We start from the raw sequence: 17,672 nt of genomic DNA, 5'->3' as shown, positions 1-17,672 counted from the left end.
GCTGACTAAGTTGCACTTCCTGAGAAATCCGGGCCCGGACAATTCACTTTGCAGGGTTGGGTCTCTCACGAAGCTTTGTGCCCCAACAGCTACTTATTTTCCGGGGCTATACTGAGAAAGGAAGTTCAGGGGAATCCTTTACGTGGTTAATTATAAAGCCAATGCTAGAAACCAAGAGACTTTCAGACACCAAAGATGCTCCCCTTAACCCCTCAGTACCCAGCTGTGTGGAAAAGGTACAGGCAATGATGTAGGAACTTCGGAGGTGGTGGCAGGTGCCAGGGTGTGGCTGCGGCTGTCTCCCTTTTCTCTTCCAGCAGAAGGAGCCACCTCAGAGGGGGAGGGGGAGAGAAGGAGAAAAGAGAGAGACGAGGGGGAGAACGGGGGAGGGAATAAGAGAGAGGGCGGGGTGCGGGCAGGCGCCCAGGGAGCAGGGAGCGCGCCTGCCAGGCTCAGGCTCACACGCACGCCGCCTCTGTTTGTACACACTGCGCTCCCGGCCGCCGGCTCGCTCCCCTCCTGCTCAAGCTTCATTGTTCTCCAAGTCAGAAGCCCCGCAGCAGCGGCGGCGTTAACAGCGCGAGCTAAGCGCACTGTCCTCTCCACCGCCCGCGGGTCCGCCCGCCCGCGCGGGAGACCCGGAGCCACCACGGGAGTCCGTGCCCCGCCAGCCGAACCTCGGCCAGGACCCACCCGCAGCAGAGGGCAGAGCCCGCCAGCGCTTCCAGGGAGCTCACCCACCTCCGCGCGCCGGAGCGCAGGAAAAAGGGGGAGGAAACGTTCCTCTTGGAGGCCACCACTCTTTCTCGCCCTCTCCAAGAATTTGTTTAAGAAAGCGCTGCGGGAAGAAGACATCTTCTTGAATTCTCTAACAGGGGCGGAGTCTACTGCTGACCTGCGGTGCCACCTCGGCTTCACTGCTCTCCGTGACGACCCCTGACCAGCCAGGGTCACGTCCGGAAGACCGGATCATGAAGCGCTCGGTTTTCACCTGGCTCTTGGTTGGGCTCAGCCTTGGTGTCCCCCAGTTCGGCAAAGGTGAGGCGGCGGGGCCCGGATCGCTGGATGCGGGACGGGAGGGGAGTCCCCAGGGAATGCTGTGCAGGGGCCCTCGGGCTGTCCTCTGTGCGTGCCACCGGTGGCGAGCGCCGCGGGCGGCGCGGAAGAGGCGGCGCGCCCTGGAAAAGTGCTAGCAAAGTCCGAGCAGAGTGTTCCGGGCTGAATAGGAAGAAATGTGCGATCTAGGAAAGAGGAAGACGGAGGGGGAAAGGTGGTGGGAAGATGACGGCGTTCCCTGGCACCAGCGATTCTGCTACTGGGTCGCCAAGCGATCCTTCACTAGCAAGTGCCCAGGATTCTGGCAGTGGAAGCCGGGCGGGGCTTTAGTAGGGGCCGAAGCCAGGGAGACTAGGGCGCCAGGGTGTCGTCTAGTTGATGCGGGAAGAGGCTAGAGAACCGCAGGGCGGTCGGTCCTTGGCGTGCGGTACTCTGGCACAGGGCCCAGGCTGAGCCATTTGTTAACCCGGAACCGGCACTGGGAGTTTTGGCAGCGGGTGAGGTGGAGAGGGGTCTGGTAGGTCACAGGCTTTTTCTCACCGCCCCTTCCCTGACGCGTGGCATTGATTACAACAACCCGCCCGTCTTCTAACCCCAGGGGCCTGGAGCTTTGCTCTGTACTACCTCTAGGTAGGAGCGTAACTCTGGGTAATAGAATCCTGCGGTGCGAGTCAACCTTCGTGCCCCCAGCTCAGCAACAGAAAAGTTGCAAGAGCTGGTCTGGTCGCTCTTTCCATGACTTGCATAGAAAAAAAGAAAAAGAAGGGAAACAAAACAGCCTTTAAAAATATTTAAGACTTCGAGGAGTCTCCTATGGAGATGTTTAGGTGACTTTCAGGTCCTCAGAGAGTGGTGGCTGGTCAATGCAAATCTTGGTCCAGACCTAGGTCTCGCCCCTGGCAGGGGCTGTGTAGGCGTCCAGAAGGCGCTTGGTGCATCGGCAGAGACTCTAAGGGGGGTATTGGGGATCTGTGCCCCTCCTGCGCTCACAGATAAGGGAAGCCCCTTCAAAGGGATCCGCGGGTAATAGAATCCTCTGCAGACAGCTTCAAGTGGAGAGCCAGCCGAGTACACTACAGGGTCTCAAAACGCTGTGCTTCTAAAAAAAAAAAAAAAAAAAATGTTGTTGGATTTAAAAATGCGTTGACTGGAATTCATTTAAGATTAGACACTGCATGAATATTCTACACCATCCATCCATGCACTCATCTATCTGTTTCAGAGGATGGACTCTTGAGTGACTCACTGTTTTGCCTAAGAAGTCGAATGTTGCTGGTCAGATGCCCTCTCATCCCCAATAGTAGAGATCCATGGCCGCGCTTTGCTTTGGTCTCCTTCCCTCCCCCAGAATGTGGCTATTTTTCCCAGCCCGCGGGCGTGTATGTAGGTGTATGCCTAGACTGTGTTTACCAAAGTGTCCTTCTAGTTATCAGGCAGCGACATCCGCTCCACTGAAGGTTAAAGAATCGAAATGGTTTCATAGGTGTTCGGATGATTCCCCAGCATTAAAGAAAAGATAAGTGCCCTGATTGCCTTTATTTTTCCTTTATTTCCCCTCTGGATTCCTTTTGCACTTTCATCCTTAGCAAGAAGGGAAAGGGAAGAACTGCAGGCACTCCCTTCTCCTCCTTCCTTCCCTGCCTCTGTTCCTACCCAAACACGAACACATTCACCCACTCACATGCATCTACACCCAGCTAGTGCCTCCACCTTCTGTTCCCACTCCGAAGTGGATAGCAGCGGGGACAGGAGAGGAGAAAGTGCATATAGCATGTTTGGCCACTCTTGTTTCTCCAGGTCTGGTGACAGGAGCCTGGGGCATGGTAAATCTGGCTGCTGGGAACTCTGTCTGCTAAAGATACCCACGCTGAGGGCACAACTTACTCTATCAGTCAAGCTAGGCTTTCCATTTTGGTTCTCATAGATACTTCTGGGGCAGCTTTATACTCCATATTATTCAGATTTATTTTTTCAGCCTGTCTCTGGGGCAGAGGAAAAGAGGGCTTTAGGAAAGAACTGGCCATTTTATGCCAGCTCTTTCTGTAAAAACTCAACCTCTCTTTCTGTTTTCCCCCTCTCCCAGCTCTGCAGAAGGCAGAGTACAGCTTGCCTGAAAGCTCTACACAATTAAACTTTGGGCAAACTTATTGAAAACAGTGCTTACACTGAGACTGTTCCTCTTGGCACACACCATACCATATATCTAATGTAATTAATGCTTTATAGGAATTGGTGTTTCCCTCTGTGTGGGTTGTGCATTAATGCATGGGCTATGATAAGGATATGCAACTCCTTTTATTAGTTGTCTTTATTTTAAAATTAAACCAATGGATCAGTCAGATTGAATATTTTATTAACTCCTAAATTATTCATCATTATGGGTTTGCTTTAAAAAATTCAATAACATGCATACAGTTGCAGCAATCACGTGACATCTTATGCAATCTGTCCCTCACTGCCTGCATGCAGTTTTGTGCCTGAAGTCTTTAAGCAAATGGCACTACCTAAAAAATGTCTAGATATGTCCTAAATACTATGAATCATTGACATTGCATTTCTGTTTTTAATTAATGGTGATTTTTTAGTTAATTCTACATAAGGATAAATTAATAACTTAACTGTGTTACTCCATATATATTTATATAGTATTATCAATATTTATGCTGGAATAACAGGTTTCTGTTATTATTACACATTCCTGCCTTCATTTACTAATTAGCATGACCAGTAACTTTATACTTTATAAATAAATACTAATTTCAGACTCAAGCTGAAATATTTAAAGCTAATTTTGTAATGTTAAATTAAGAATAATCTGAAAATGAAGTATACTGCTGTGGTAGTTTGTCACAGATGCAAAATCTGGCTATGCCTTACATTGCCATGGTACAATAAGTTTTCCCTTCCGTCCTGAAAAAGTTTTTTGGATTATTTCTCTAATGTTTTCTTAGAATTAAAATGTATTTTGTTTTAAGATTATATGACTTTGGAAAAACACTTATAATAAAAATGATGGTGAAAACATTGAAGTGGTCTATTCTTCCTTATATGGTCTTTTTCTTTTTTAAAGAGAGAGAGAGAGAGAATTTTTTTTAATATTTATTTTTTAGTTTTCGGTGGGCACAACATCTTTGTTTGTATGTGGTGCTGAGGATCGAACCCGGGCCGCACACATGCCAGGTGCCAGGCTAGCACGCTACCGCTTGAGCCACATCCCCAGCCCCCTTATATGGTCTTGAAGTTGCAAAGATTTCCCCAAAGATGCAAATATATTGCACTTCTGAACATTTCCTTAAATTAAAACTCTGTTGTATTTTTTAGCCATTATTTCAGGTAAATGTTCACATAAATCATGTATTCAGATCTAAAATGCTTTGAATAAATATTTTAATAAAGTTTGCTTTCCTTCTGAATACATGTGATTTTTTCCTTCTTACAAAATTACAGCAACATAAAGGAATAAATTTACATGACTAAAATAAAATAGCATGATTACTCAATACCATTACAAAATATATTTCATAGTTTTTAACAGCTATATTAGTACTCAACTCTTAAATTCTTGATTTTAAGATCAAGAATTTAATTAGGTTATTTATTCGTAGGTGTTTCATCCTTTGAAGAGTTTTAAATAATGCTCTGGAGTGTATTAGTGTTTAATTTTTTAGAAACTCTCTCATTTGAGTTTCCTTAAAGCCTAAGAAAGTAATTCTCATATTTGTTGTTTGCTGCACACTCGCAGGTGCAGGGGCTTTGAGTATGATTTATGATGTAGCAGTTTTATTGAATCCTTGCCAAAAAAAAAAAAAGTGCATGCTTCAGAACTCAGTTCAAGCCAGAAGTAAATCATAATGAGAAGGTACTGAGTAAAAAAATAGCAAATTTTACAAATATTTAATTAGTATGGCTTCTATCACAGCTAATCAGTTTACTCTTTTTATTTGCTAAGTAGTTTGAAAACTGGCATTAGTATGAAAAAAAAAAGGTAGAAAACCAAAGCCAAGCCACTCCTATTATTAAATTCTTATTTGTGTTTAAAAGAAGATGCTTAGCACATTTGTTCTTGTTTTTGTTCTTTTATCATAATCCCTGTGATGATTATAATATTTTTGGGTTAGTCAAAGAAAATATGCATTTATGGACAAAGTCATGTGGCTGCACATATAAAGTAGAGCAACTATTAAAGTATTTCTCATGGCTTTCTTTGTAAGACTAATAGATATTACTTAAACTGAATAAATTAGGGCTTAACTGACACTAAAAATATCTATAAAATTCTTTAAATCTTTGCTTTTAGAGAGTTGTTGAAGGGAACAATACTGGAATTAACCATGCCCTCACCAGCAGGTGTCAGGATATTCAATAGAGATCTTTTAAAGAAAGATGGAAAAAATAAAAACTAAAAGAAGTAGATTGTAAGTGCTAATTTACAAATTCCCATAAAATAACCTTCTATGAAACTGATGTATGAGTTTTCAGTGCTCCTAGAGAAGGAGAGGAAGGGTCTTGTAAGGAGCTAGTGCTTGTACCATAGAATTTTAAGTTGAAAAAGAATTGCTGTGCTACAGACAACCAAGTTCACCCTTAGGTTTGAACCATTGTTTTCAGGTGTTTCCTGACTGTAGTCCAAGGATGAACACATAAATCTATGAGGTATTTAGTAAAAAAAAAAAATTATGACTTAAATTTCTAGCATATGTTCTAACCTTACTCTCCATACCTACTCTTAAGGTTCCCCTATATTTTTGATGTCCCTCAATGCAAAGAGATGAGTGCTTATATTTTTTCTTTTCTGTTGTGATGGTAAAGTGTATTTCCTGGAAAGGACAAGTATTGGAATAACATAAGTCATGTCACCAAAAGAGACTAAATGTGATGTGAGAAATAAATCTTTGTTATTATCAATTTTAGGCAGCTATTAATCCGTATATGCTAAATATAGATTATATATGTGCATATTGTGTACCAGACTCTATCAGTGACTTGAAGTTATTTTTTTAAATTGACTCTTATCAACATTACTTCTCACATCCATATCTGCTGATATAACCCTTAGTGGTATATTTACATTTACAATCTTGCTAGCAGTTTTTTTTTTTTTTTTTTTGACCAGGGACTGGACACAGGGGCACTTAACCATTGAGCCATATCCCCAGCCCATTGTTGTTTATTTATTTATTTATTTATTATTTCGAGGGAGAGTCTTGCTAAGTTGCTTAGAACCTCACCCAGTTGCTGAGGCTGGCTTTGAACTTGTGATCCATCTGTCTCAGCCTCCTAAACCCCTGGTATTACAGGCATGAGGCAATGCATACAGCTCTGGTTATAATATAGTCACTGATGTGCCAAATGACCTGTTTCCAGTGGCATCCTGTCTGTGTTAAAAGTCTTCCTGAAATTAAAAACAAAAACAAATACAAAACCCCTCTCTCTTTTTCCTTCTTCCATTTTCTTGCTAGATAGCAACTAGAGCACATTCACTATAAAACTGTATGGTATTCTGTTGTCATTATTCAGAGCTTGCAAATCTACAAAACATTGTCATATCTGCACATTTTTCTTTTTGGTAGAAAAAATGAAGATTATAATTTAAATCCCACCTACTAAATTCAGAGATTTATAAATGAAAATAAATTGGAATTGGAACTAAGGAACAACTCGAAGTTTTACACCTTGATTTTATCAAATTGCCCTCACTAAAGTTATCAACTGGGTAGTAATTTATCTTCACTCTTCAGTGTAGAAATCACTTGCCTCACAACTTCATTCATATAACACACAGCTGAGAATGTAGAAGAAAGTATCAGAAACTCCTGACCACCTAAAATAGATGTCACATTTAGGCTTTCGATTATTCATTGTAGAATAGTCTATTTATCTTGGCTTTCACAGTTTTGCATTGTCTGTAACCTGTATCCAGGAAATTAAAGGTATATGATGTAATAGGTCAGGCTTAATTGGAGCAATAAAACATGCCAGCTGTTAGATGAAGAGGACAGTAATACTTTTCAGTGTAAGAAACTGGGGACATTTAGGGTGTGTGTGGTGGAGGTTGTACAGACTTCAAGGTATCCCTCTATGAGAGAACAGTATAGTAATTGATACAAATATTGCTCTTGCATCCTAGAGAAACACTATCTGCAATATGTTAATCATGTTTCAGTACCAAGGCAATGATATTATTGAGAAGAGATTTTATCAAAAATATTTAAGCTTGTAAACCTGTTTTATGATGAAAGAATTAGAAATCTGAGAAATTAATTTTTAGTCACTTGGCCCATCATGCCAGTGAAGACAGCATACATTTTTATTTTTTTTACTCTAAGTTATTAAATGAAGGTATTATGAGACATAGTATTTAGCATCTAGAAAAGAGGTACACCTCAGAAATCATATAAGATATCATGCAATTATTTGGTTATATTTTAGAAGAGAACACTGCTATTTTGGTTTTTAAATATGCATTATTGCATTGATTGTAACTGTAAGATTTGTTCAACAGAAGATTTATGGTGCATGAGGTAGAATGGAAGATTTATGTTCAAGAAACTAGGTGAAGGTGTTTTAAGCACTAAAGCACTTTAGAATGTGATTGTTACTATGTCGAAAGAAGATTTACTTGGCTTTACTTTTTCTCTTTTCTAAAACCAATCTGTATCAAACTGATTCATCTATTTTAAAGTAATTTAATATGATATAATATTTCATAAATCCAACTCTCGTGTTAGATGATAATGTGCTTGATGTGAAGGTAATCTTTAAATGGGTTTAGCCCACCATGCATTCCTTAGGGTTTATGCGTGACATTTGACAAAGTAGTTTATTTTGAAAATGCAAAATAATCCTTTAAGTCCCTTCTTGTACTTAGGTCTGGATGACCATTTAGAGTAAACTGACACCAGAGGTTAGCTGAGGTAACCTGGGCTCATGACCCTTCAGCAGACAAATCCAGAACAGTCAATTGGGCACATTGGAGAATGTTTTTATTTGAAATAAAACAAACAAATTCGAACCTCTAATTTACAATAGCCTTCCACCTGCAGCTATACCTTTTCTGCCTGTCCTGACACCCATGTTACCCTCTCCCATCACATTTTTCTAAGTGTACTTGTACTCTAATTTTATGCACATTACTTTTTTGCTTGTGCATTTATCTTTTTCTTCCTATGGTTTAACTTACATATTATAAACCTTAACATTTTGGAATTTTTTATACATAAAAACAAAAACCAAATTACCATCCATAAGGCTTTGATATTTATATTTCAAGTTTTGTTTAATATTTTTTGCTTTTTACAGAGCCAGGGCTTAACATAGTGCTAGGCAAAACAAACAAGAAAACCAAACAACAGTAGTAAAAATCCAAACAATGAATATATGCTGAACTTAGTGGAACAATCCACCCCCTTCACACACATGAAGTGTTGCTTAGGAAGTACTTGCACGTTTTAAACAGCAGTGTGCTTTATATATATACACACATAAAAATAGGTCAAAAGCAGTTTCAGGAACTTTAAAAGCTTTGTTTCTCACTCTCTTACATAACCATTTCTTACTCTCTGTGTTGTAGAATGAACCTACTTTGAAAGTACTCCTAAATGCTTCTGCAAGACTATTGATAAATATGTAATGTTAAAGTACAGGTAGAATATAGAGCGCTTTTTGTTTGTCACGAATCTTCAATTAAAAGAAAAGCTACTTTTCAATGATAGATTCCTTTGTTAGATACAAGGTTCTGACACTTCTGCCTAACTTTAATTTTGACTTAAAAACAATGGGTTTTAGGCATAATCCTGTTTCTCTTTTCTTTCTTCCCTTTACTTGAAGCCTGACATCATGTCAGCATAAATGTCTTGATAGACAAATTAACAAGAGACATTCATTCTGATAGCTTTCTTAAGTACAGCAAATAAGTCTAACTTGTACTAAGTACATACTGTATGTTTCACTGTTCTCATTATGATTTCTAATTCTACTACATAGGTACTATTATGATTGACAAGTGAATGAGAAAATGGAGATACAGAGATGTTTAATGATTTTCGTGATAATAACTTTCAGAGCTACAAAGTAGCTTATACATTAGAATCAAATTTGAATCCAGAGTCTCCCCTTTTACATACTAAATGATACTGTCTCCAGCAGTGAAACATCCTGTATATAAAGGAGAAACCTTGTTAAATATTAATATTGTGAAACCTAAAATCACATTCAGCCATTATTTAACTAGTAATTATTTTGGAAGGGGAAATCATTTGAATTCTTAAAGTATTTGAAATTCAAAATTTAAGTTGATAAGGTGTCTTAGCATTTTTCACATTCACAAATGAAAGAATATGCTGATTTTATTCAGCAAAACATGGTGTGTCTGTCAGAATGCATCACTAGTGAGAATATTGAGGGAGATAGAAGAGGAGCACTTGGGTAGTGATTTGAAGCAAATTTTCCTTAAAATCTTTTAACAAGATTTTTATCATGCATTTTGGCATTTTAGGATTTTGCCATTCTAAATTCTTCCATTGCTATTCAAATAATAAGGTGTGTAGGAGCATGATTTCTCTGCTATTTTCAGTTACATAATATAATATACAGTGATTTTAGAGGTTAACAAAGTTTTTATTTCTGCTAGCTTAATGCAAGTATTTAATTTGCTTTATATTCCATCCTCATTTAATTTTATTTCCATATAAACTCATAAGAAATATTAACCAAACAAAGGCACCAAATAGTCTCAAACCACATCAAGTAGAATATTATGCTTTCTAGTTTATTTAAACTATTTAAACAAAACTGAAGTTTTTCTTAAAAAACAAACTAATAACTTTAAATATTTTACAAAATAATGAAAATCATATCATCTAACATGACTTCATCCTCATTAATCTCCTCTTCCATGCATTTGTAGCTAAGAGTTGGAATGGACCATAAAATATATATATATCCCTTAAAATAATAAAATTATAGTAAAAATTTGAGAAGTATCTTGCACTTCTGTTTTAGGGAACACAAGAAGAGAAGGTGTTCTTAATATGATTTTACAGATAAGGAACCTGAGATTCAAAACAGACACACACTCTGGAATTCAAAGAACTCATAGAGTCTGAATCTGGATCTACATGTTCTCGTTTCAAACATTTTTTACTCCTTTTTGCTATGATGCTTTGCTTGACATAATTATAAGTTATACATTTTTTTTCAACTCTTGAAGTCATGAGGTGAAGAGGATGGATTGGAATAATAGTTGTTTTTTTTCAAAAATGATTCTGAAGAGCTTCTTTATCTAACATTAACACTTTCTTTCTGACCACTGGCATATAAACCTTCCTTTTCTTCTTGGATCCCATTATTAACTTTCATGACATCCTTCACTTCTGACTTCAGAGCCTTGTTTCTTCTTTATCATTTGTTCCCTTAAAATTTGAGGTGGTTATACATAATTCTTAATGCTTCTGGCTTTTTAACGTTCTGATATAAATTTCCTGGAAATTCCCACCACTAATGATTCCCTCCCCTATTTCCTTCTGGCAGTATTATTCAATAGAATGTCTGATCACATGAAATTACTCAGCTATAAGTACTTTGAATGTCTCAGATTTTCCACCTCTTACTAGAATTTTCTGTCTTTTATTTTTCCTTACTGCTCATTCTCAACTGAATCCATTTGTGGTCACTACTCTGATTTCCAGTCATTACTTCTTTTTTATCTCCTTCCTAGTCTCTGTAGTTGACCATGTATGGATTTATCCATTATTTTTATCCATTTTTGTTGTTGTTGTTCAATGCCCAAATGACTTCTCTATTTCTGCCTTATTAAAGCCCAAACTCAGGTACTTTCCAAAATTCTTTTCCTGTTCCTGACACTAAGATAACTAACTGGTGTTCTATCAAAGACAGAGAATCCATAGATTGGAAGTCCTAATGAGGTTGGACTGAAAGGTTGAATTTAGTACTTTAGAAAGTGGTAGTCTGACATTATGGAGCTGTTGCTTTATAATTGTAATTTTGGCAATATAAATCGGGCTGTATTACTGTAGAAATTATGGCTGAGGGAGGGTAGACGGTAAAATAATTACAACCAAAGAGTCAAGATACTCGATGACCAGATGTTGGGAAAATCATCAATGTGAGTATTAAAATCTCTCTCTCTCTCTCACACACACACACCCACACCCAATAACAATAACAACAAAAACAAAACAAAAAACAAAACATGCCAGGAGAAGTGTTGGAGAGGAATGCTGAACTAGGAATAGAAACCTCAAAGAGTTGAGGGGATGGGGTACTGAGATCAGGGGTTTTAAGCAGGCATATGGGGGAGTAGAGAAATATGACATAAATTAGATGTGGGTGTTTTTGAGAAGAAGGAGGAAGAATATTCTGGAAATGACACCCATTGAAGAACAGGTACTTAGCATCACAATTTCAAATCTAGAGATTGAGAGAAAACAGTATCCAGTTCAGAAGGCTGCAGGACAAAGAGTGACCTGGAGGAGAGATGGTCCCATTAGAGTCTGATGACTGACAGAGCCTTGTCCCAGGCACCCTTCTCTTTCACAGTCCTTGTCCTACAGCCTGTGACACATCAAACTCATAATAATAGTTGATAAATCTTAAGTTACAGTGACACATTGTATGTTCTCATACAGCAGCTCTATTAAACTTCATAACAACCTAAGGGAGTATTATCCCCACAGACAGAGGAGGATTCAGACTAAGAATAGGATACTTTATCAGCACTAAAAACTAGGTCTTATAGAACCAAATCCAGGAATATTTTCATTGTAGCACAATTAGAGAGAAAAGCCCCAAATCCACAGAAGGATCCCTTCTAAATTTAAAGCTCAGCTGGGGGATAGGAAGGTTTCTGCAGTTCTGCCCTGACCTACTTTATCCCATTTAGATGGGCCTCTATGTACTTTGAGGTCAGCATAGTTACTGGGGATTGAGAACGTCTAATATGTTAGATGAGTGGCCCTAATTCTTGCCTGTTTTGGATCATTTCTCCAAATGGTTCTTACAGGAAAACAATTAACATCATTGCCAAGGACATATATTTTTCCTTTTTAATATGCTCATAACTGCGTAACCTTGTATACATGATTTCTTTTCCTCAAATTTATATTTTAAATATTTGTAAACCGTAATGTTTCTTCTTTAGTTTTTGACATACTGAAGTTGTATACATTTTTTTTCCTTTAATCTGTCCTTGTAAGCCATTCCTTTCATCATTTGAGTTGTTTCACTTGGCATCCATCCAAGTAGCCTACATATTTATTCCACAGGCTTGCCAAAAATTCAACAGAGAATTCCAGGGATGTGCTTCCTTAAAATATTCCTACATACATTAATGTGTATGTGTGGGTGGGTGGGTGTGTGTGTTTTAATTTTGAAACTACATGTCTTAATTTGTTTCTTTAATTTTATTTATTGGGTCATTCCTTGCTAAATAATGCATAGGTAGGCCATGCTTCTATTCATAATTTTATTTTACACTTGGCTTCAATGGAATTTTACTTAAAGTTTTGGCATTCTGTATTTAGTATATTTGTTGTTACTATTATATGATGCATGCTTTCCCACCATAGATCTTCATTTCCTGCAAATGGCATTATGCTATTTATTGCTATTTTTATGTCATGTACATATCTACTAAATAAAAAATGCAGTGTGTGTATACCGTCATTAACTTTTTATTTCATAGTTATTCTTTCTTGAGGTCTTCCAAGTATTCATAATCCTCTGGAAACTGTAATTTATCTATTTCTATATGATTTTTTTTCTGTTTCTGTATCTATTTCTAACTATCTCACATATGTTCCCATTTTTCTCCTCCAAGCTCATTCCTTAGCTTAAACTGCAAAACCTCAGAGAATCTCTCTCTGATTGTCTTCCCTAAGTAATGTACACTTTAACAGAAGTGTGTGCACGCCTGCACACATGTGCACACGCACATGTATACATAACCATATACTCCTTGCTATTATTCTGCAGCACTCTATTGTTTTAAAAATAATGAGCACCTATACATTGTTAGTAGGCCTGAGAACTAGTATACTCACTATGGAAATCAGAATAGAGATTCCTCAAAAAAACTGAAAATATAGCCACCATGTGACCTAGATGTTCCATTCCTCAATATTTATCGAAAAGAACTGAAATCAGTATAGTATAGTGATATATGCATTGCTGTGTTAATGTAGCTCAATTCACAATAGTTAAGGTATGGAAAAAGCCTAGGTTCTCATCAACAGATGAATTGATGAAAAAAAATGTAGTATATACACACAATGGAGTTCTACTCAACCATAAGGAGAAATTATATCATTTTCTGGTAAATAGATAGAACTGGAAGGACAACATTATGCTAAGTGATATAAGCCATATTCACAAAGACAACAGTCCAGTATAGAAGGTTGAAAGAAAAAAGGAGAAGATTTCACAAAAAATTGAAATGAAGTCTGTAGATCAGGGGGAGGAGGAAGGAAGGGAAAGGAAAGAACAGGGGAATAAAATTGGCCAAATTATATATATATATATATATCAGTGATTTTCACTTTCATGTACAATTATAATTCGCCAATAAAAAGAATATATATACATAAAGAAATAGAAGGAAGACTAGAAGAGTAGCAAAATGGAAATGGAGACAGGAAAGAGAGGAAGGGAAAGGGAAGTACTGGATAATGTAGTGAAATAAATTATATTATGTGCATATATGTCACAATGAGCCTCACCACTATGTAGAATTATAATGCACTAATAAACATAAAAATAAAAAATTGAATATTTTTCAAAACTTTTAGTTATATTCACTTTTAATTTGCTTATTTATTTTCTATTATATGTTCAGTAGACCATATGCTTTGTAAGGGCAGAAAGAATAATTTGTGTCATAATGAATATCTAGCTGGAAACATGTTGCTACTAGTAGGCACTCAGTATTTGTTTGCTTAATTTATGTATGCATGCTTAAGGGAGAAGCAACAATATTCATATATAAACGTGCGCCCGTGCACACGCACACACACACACATATTCTGGTTAAAAAGCATGTTCCTTTGATAGATCTCTTTATTTATTTAACAAGTTCTTATCTATTTGAGGCACTGATGCATTGACTTGTGGATCATAGTACAAGAAACACATTTTCAAAAAGTAATACATGCTTTAGTAGTGGCAGGCTACAAGAGCAAAGTAAATAGATGGTCTAATGTTTCCCTAGCCATCTCATTTGTGAACATTTTATAAGGAAGATTTAGGTTTTATCTTAAAGTATCAAAGTTGAATAAAATAGTTGTATGTGGAAGATAAACAACATGCTTTAAAATGTCATTTTATTACTAGAGTCAACAAGAAAAGTATGTACAACATAATCAAAGCACTTGATGGTGTTGACAATCTAAAAAGATTGTCAGGTGGAAGAGCTGCAGGTAGTGTTTTTATCTGCTAATTGACCCAGTGCCCAGCAATCACTCCATAAGCTCCACTAGCAATAACCTTCCTCTGGCCATGACTTCTCCCCGCACCCTCCGGCCCACCATGAACTCACACCTGCTAAACACAGAAGTTCTTGGCAGAGGAGAGAAGACAACACCTGGAACTGTGATTGCCCAGGAATGGAAAGCCCTGGAAAAAGCACTATTTAGAGCTGTGTGTGTAATGACATCTGTATGTCACCACACACTGCTGATTATTCCCCTGTAGGCAACTATATTCTTACCTTCTTTAAAAGCTCCTGTGGTTCCTGTGCTTTGTGACTCCAGGAATTCTAGGATTTCCACACCTACTCTGAAAATTCTAAAAGGACATTTCTTTCTGGAAAAGTCTGTAAAGGAAAAGGATTATAGAGTAAAACCCATGAAATCTAATGCTTACTTTTTCTTTTAATGTGACAAGAAAAAAACTTTGGAAGTCCTTTTTTAAAAATTTTTATTTATTTACTTATTTTAATTTGGAGATGGAAAATTAATTCCTTATTTTTGCTTTAAAGTTTTAATATTTTTAACTGATAGCTGACATCTGCTATCTGTATGTTAAGTAATTAAATAAATAAATAAAGTGTATTGTTTAAATAAATATTTCTAAACAATATGCTTAATAATAAAATGGGTCATATCATAATAGATTATTTTTAAAAATTCTTATGGTGGTAAATTATATGTAACATAGGATTACTATATTAACCCTGTTTGGTTAAATAGTTTCTTGGTGTTAAATATATTCGTAATGCTGTATTTACATCACCACCATCCACCTTCATATCTATTTTCATCTTGTGAACTGAAATTTTTTACCTATTGAACGATACCTTCCCATTTTTTTTCCTTCTCCTAAGCCCCTGGCAGCCATCCTTCCACATTCTAGCTCTATGGTTTTGACTTCTGTAAGTACTACATATATGTGAAATCAGAGTTTTAGTCTGTTTATGGCACCTTACTTTACTTAGCATTATGTCCTCAAGGTTCATTCATGTTATAGAATTGTTAAAACTACCATTTTAAGATGAGACAGACTTTCATTGTATGAATATCTCATGTTTTTCTTGTCAATTCATACATTCTTGGACTTTTGGCTTCCTTCCAAGTTTTACCTATTGTGAATTACACTGCTATAAACTTGACTTTGTAAGTATCTCTCAGAGACCATATTTCTTATTCCTGTGGTATATACTCAGAGTTCTGAGCCTTATACGAATTCTGTTTTTAATATTTTGGAAATTAAAAATGAAGTTTAGCATTATACATATAGCAGCTTTGTCATTTTACATTTCCACCAGCAGTAAAGAAGTTTACTAATTTTTCTACATCTTCTACAGCACTTATTTTTTGTTTTGATTTTAGCAAGACAGGGAAATGAACAAATTGCAATTCACACTTAATGGGTGTGAAGACATATTATCTCATTTTAATTGTGATTTGCATTATCCTGATTATTAGTGATGCTAAGCTTTTTTTTTTTTCCCTCCGCTACTTATTGGTAGTTTGTGTTTCTTCTATGGAGAAATCTCTGTTCAAATTCTTCTTCCATTTTTTGAAATAATGTCATATTTTTTCATATTTTCACTTTTTAAGTGAAAAAATTTCATTTTTATATGGTGCTGAGGATAGAACCCACAGCCTCACACATGCTAGGTAAGCGCTCTACCACTGAGCCACAAAAACAGCCCATTCTTTGTCCATTTTTAAATCAGGTTTGTCTTTTGTTGCTGAGTTCTAGGAATTAGAGATAAGTTAAGTAAATTTTTTGTCATTCTTTGGGTTGCCTTTTTATTTTATGGAAAGTATATTTTATTCACAATTTTTATGTTAAGTACTAATCCATGGTGTACATGCACCACATTTTTAATATGTTATAAAGGTATCCAGTTCATTGGTTGATAAACGTGGTGGCTGTTTCCATTTCTTGGCAATTTGTGAATAGTGCTTCAGTTGAGCAAGGAAGTGCAGATGTCTTCAACATTCTGATTTCAGTTCCTCTGGATATATACCCAGTAGTGAGATTTCTGGATCACATGTTAGTTCTATTTTTTTTTAATTTTTTATTTTTTAGGAACCTCTAAGTTGTTTTTCTACAATTGTTGTACTCATTTATATTCCCACCGAAATTATGCAAGGGTTCCGCTTTGTCCACATTCTCTCCTGCACTTGTTGTCTTCAGTCTTTTTGATAATAGTCTTTCTTACTGGGTTGAAGTGATATCTCATTTTTCTTTGGCTTGCAGTTCCCTGATGATTAGTGATTTTGAGTATGATTGTATGTACCTGTTGACCATTTGTACCTCTTCTTTTGAGAAATGTCAATTTAGATCAAATGCTCATTTTTTTTTTAATTTTTATTTTTTTAATTTTTATTTTAATTTTTTTAGTTTAGGAGTTCCTTATATATTCTGAATATCAACTTCTTTACAGATGTATGATTTGCAAATATTTTCTTCCATTCTGTATATTGTTTCTGTACTCTTGATGGTTTGCTTTAATATGCTGAAAATTTTTAATTGGATATAATTCTGTTTACCTATATTTAGTTTCATATTCTATGCTTTGGGTGCCTTGATAAAAAATATCCTTGCTCATTCCTATGTCCTGAAGCATTTTTACCTTGTTTTTTTTTTTTTTCCTAGTGTTTTCATTGTTTCACCTCTTACATATAAGTCCTTAATCCATTTAAAGCTAAGGTTTTTTAACTGGTAAGAAATGGGAGTGTAGTTTCATTTTTGCTGCAGATATCTAATTTTCTTAGTATTGATAAGACCGTCCTTTCTTCAATGCATGTTTCTTACCAAAATTGTTGAAAATCAGTTGCTGTAAGTGTGTAAGTTCACTCGTAGGCCTTTTATTCCATTCCATTTGTCTTTGTGTCTGTTTTGATGCCAGTGCCTTTCTGTTTTGATTACCACAGATTTTTAGTATGTTTTGAAGTTGGGTGATGTAATGCTTTTGTTTTGTTCTTTTTGCTTAATATGACTTTGTCTATTTGGACTTTTTGTGTTTATAGGTAAGTGTTGAAATTTGATTTTCTTGGTTGTTTGAAGAGTACCATAGGTATTTTGATAGGGATTGCATTGAAAGTGTAAATAATTATGGGTATTTGTGGATATTTTAATAATATTGATGCTGC

At 36.6% G+C, this 17,672-nt stretch overlaps 1 protein-coding gene across 2 annotated transcripts in view; it reads left to right on the top strand.

The window, feature by feature from the left end:
- Window positions 1–449: 449 nt before the first annotated feature.
- Window positions 450–17,672, top strand: part of Edil3 (EGF like and discoidin domains 3) — a 399,196-nt gene continuing 381,973 nt past the window's right edge. The window contains exon 1 of one of the 2 annotated variants that reach the window (XM_026394555.2): window positions 450–1,038. In XM_026394555.2, coding sequence (XP_026250340.1) covers window positions 972–1,038 — 67 coding nt within the window. In that variant the 5' untranslated portion in view covers window positions 450–971. The remainder of the gene's footprint in view (window positions 1,039–17,672) is intronic. The other variant, XM_026394553.2, reaches the window with a different exon arrangement.

Source organism: Urocitellus parryii, chromosome 1 (assembly GCF_045843805.1).
Source record: "Urocitellus parryii isolate mUroPar1 chromosome 1, mUroPar1.hap1, whole genome shotgun sequence".
Lineage (NCBI taxonomy): Eukaryota > Metazoa > Chordata > Mammalia > Rodentia > Sciuridae > Urocitellus > Urocitellus parryii.
The sequence above is the reverse complement of the archived record's forward strand: the minus strand, read 5'-3'. Positions and strand labels throughout refer to the sequence as shown.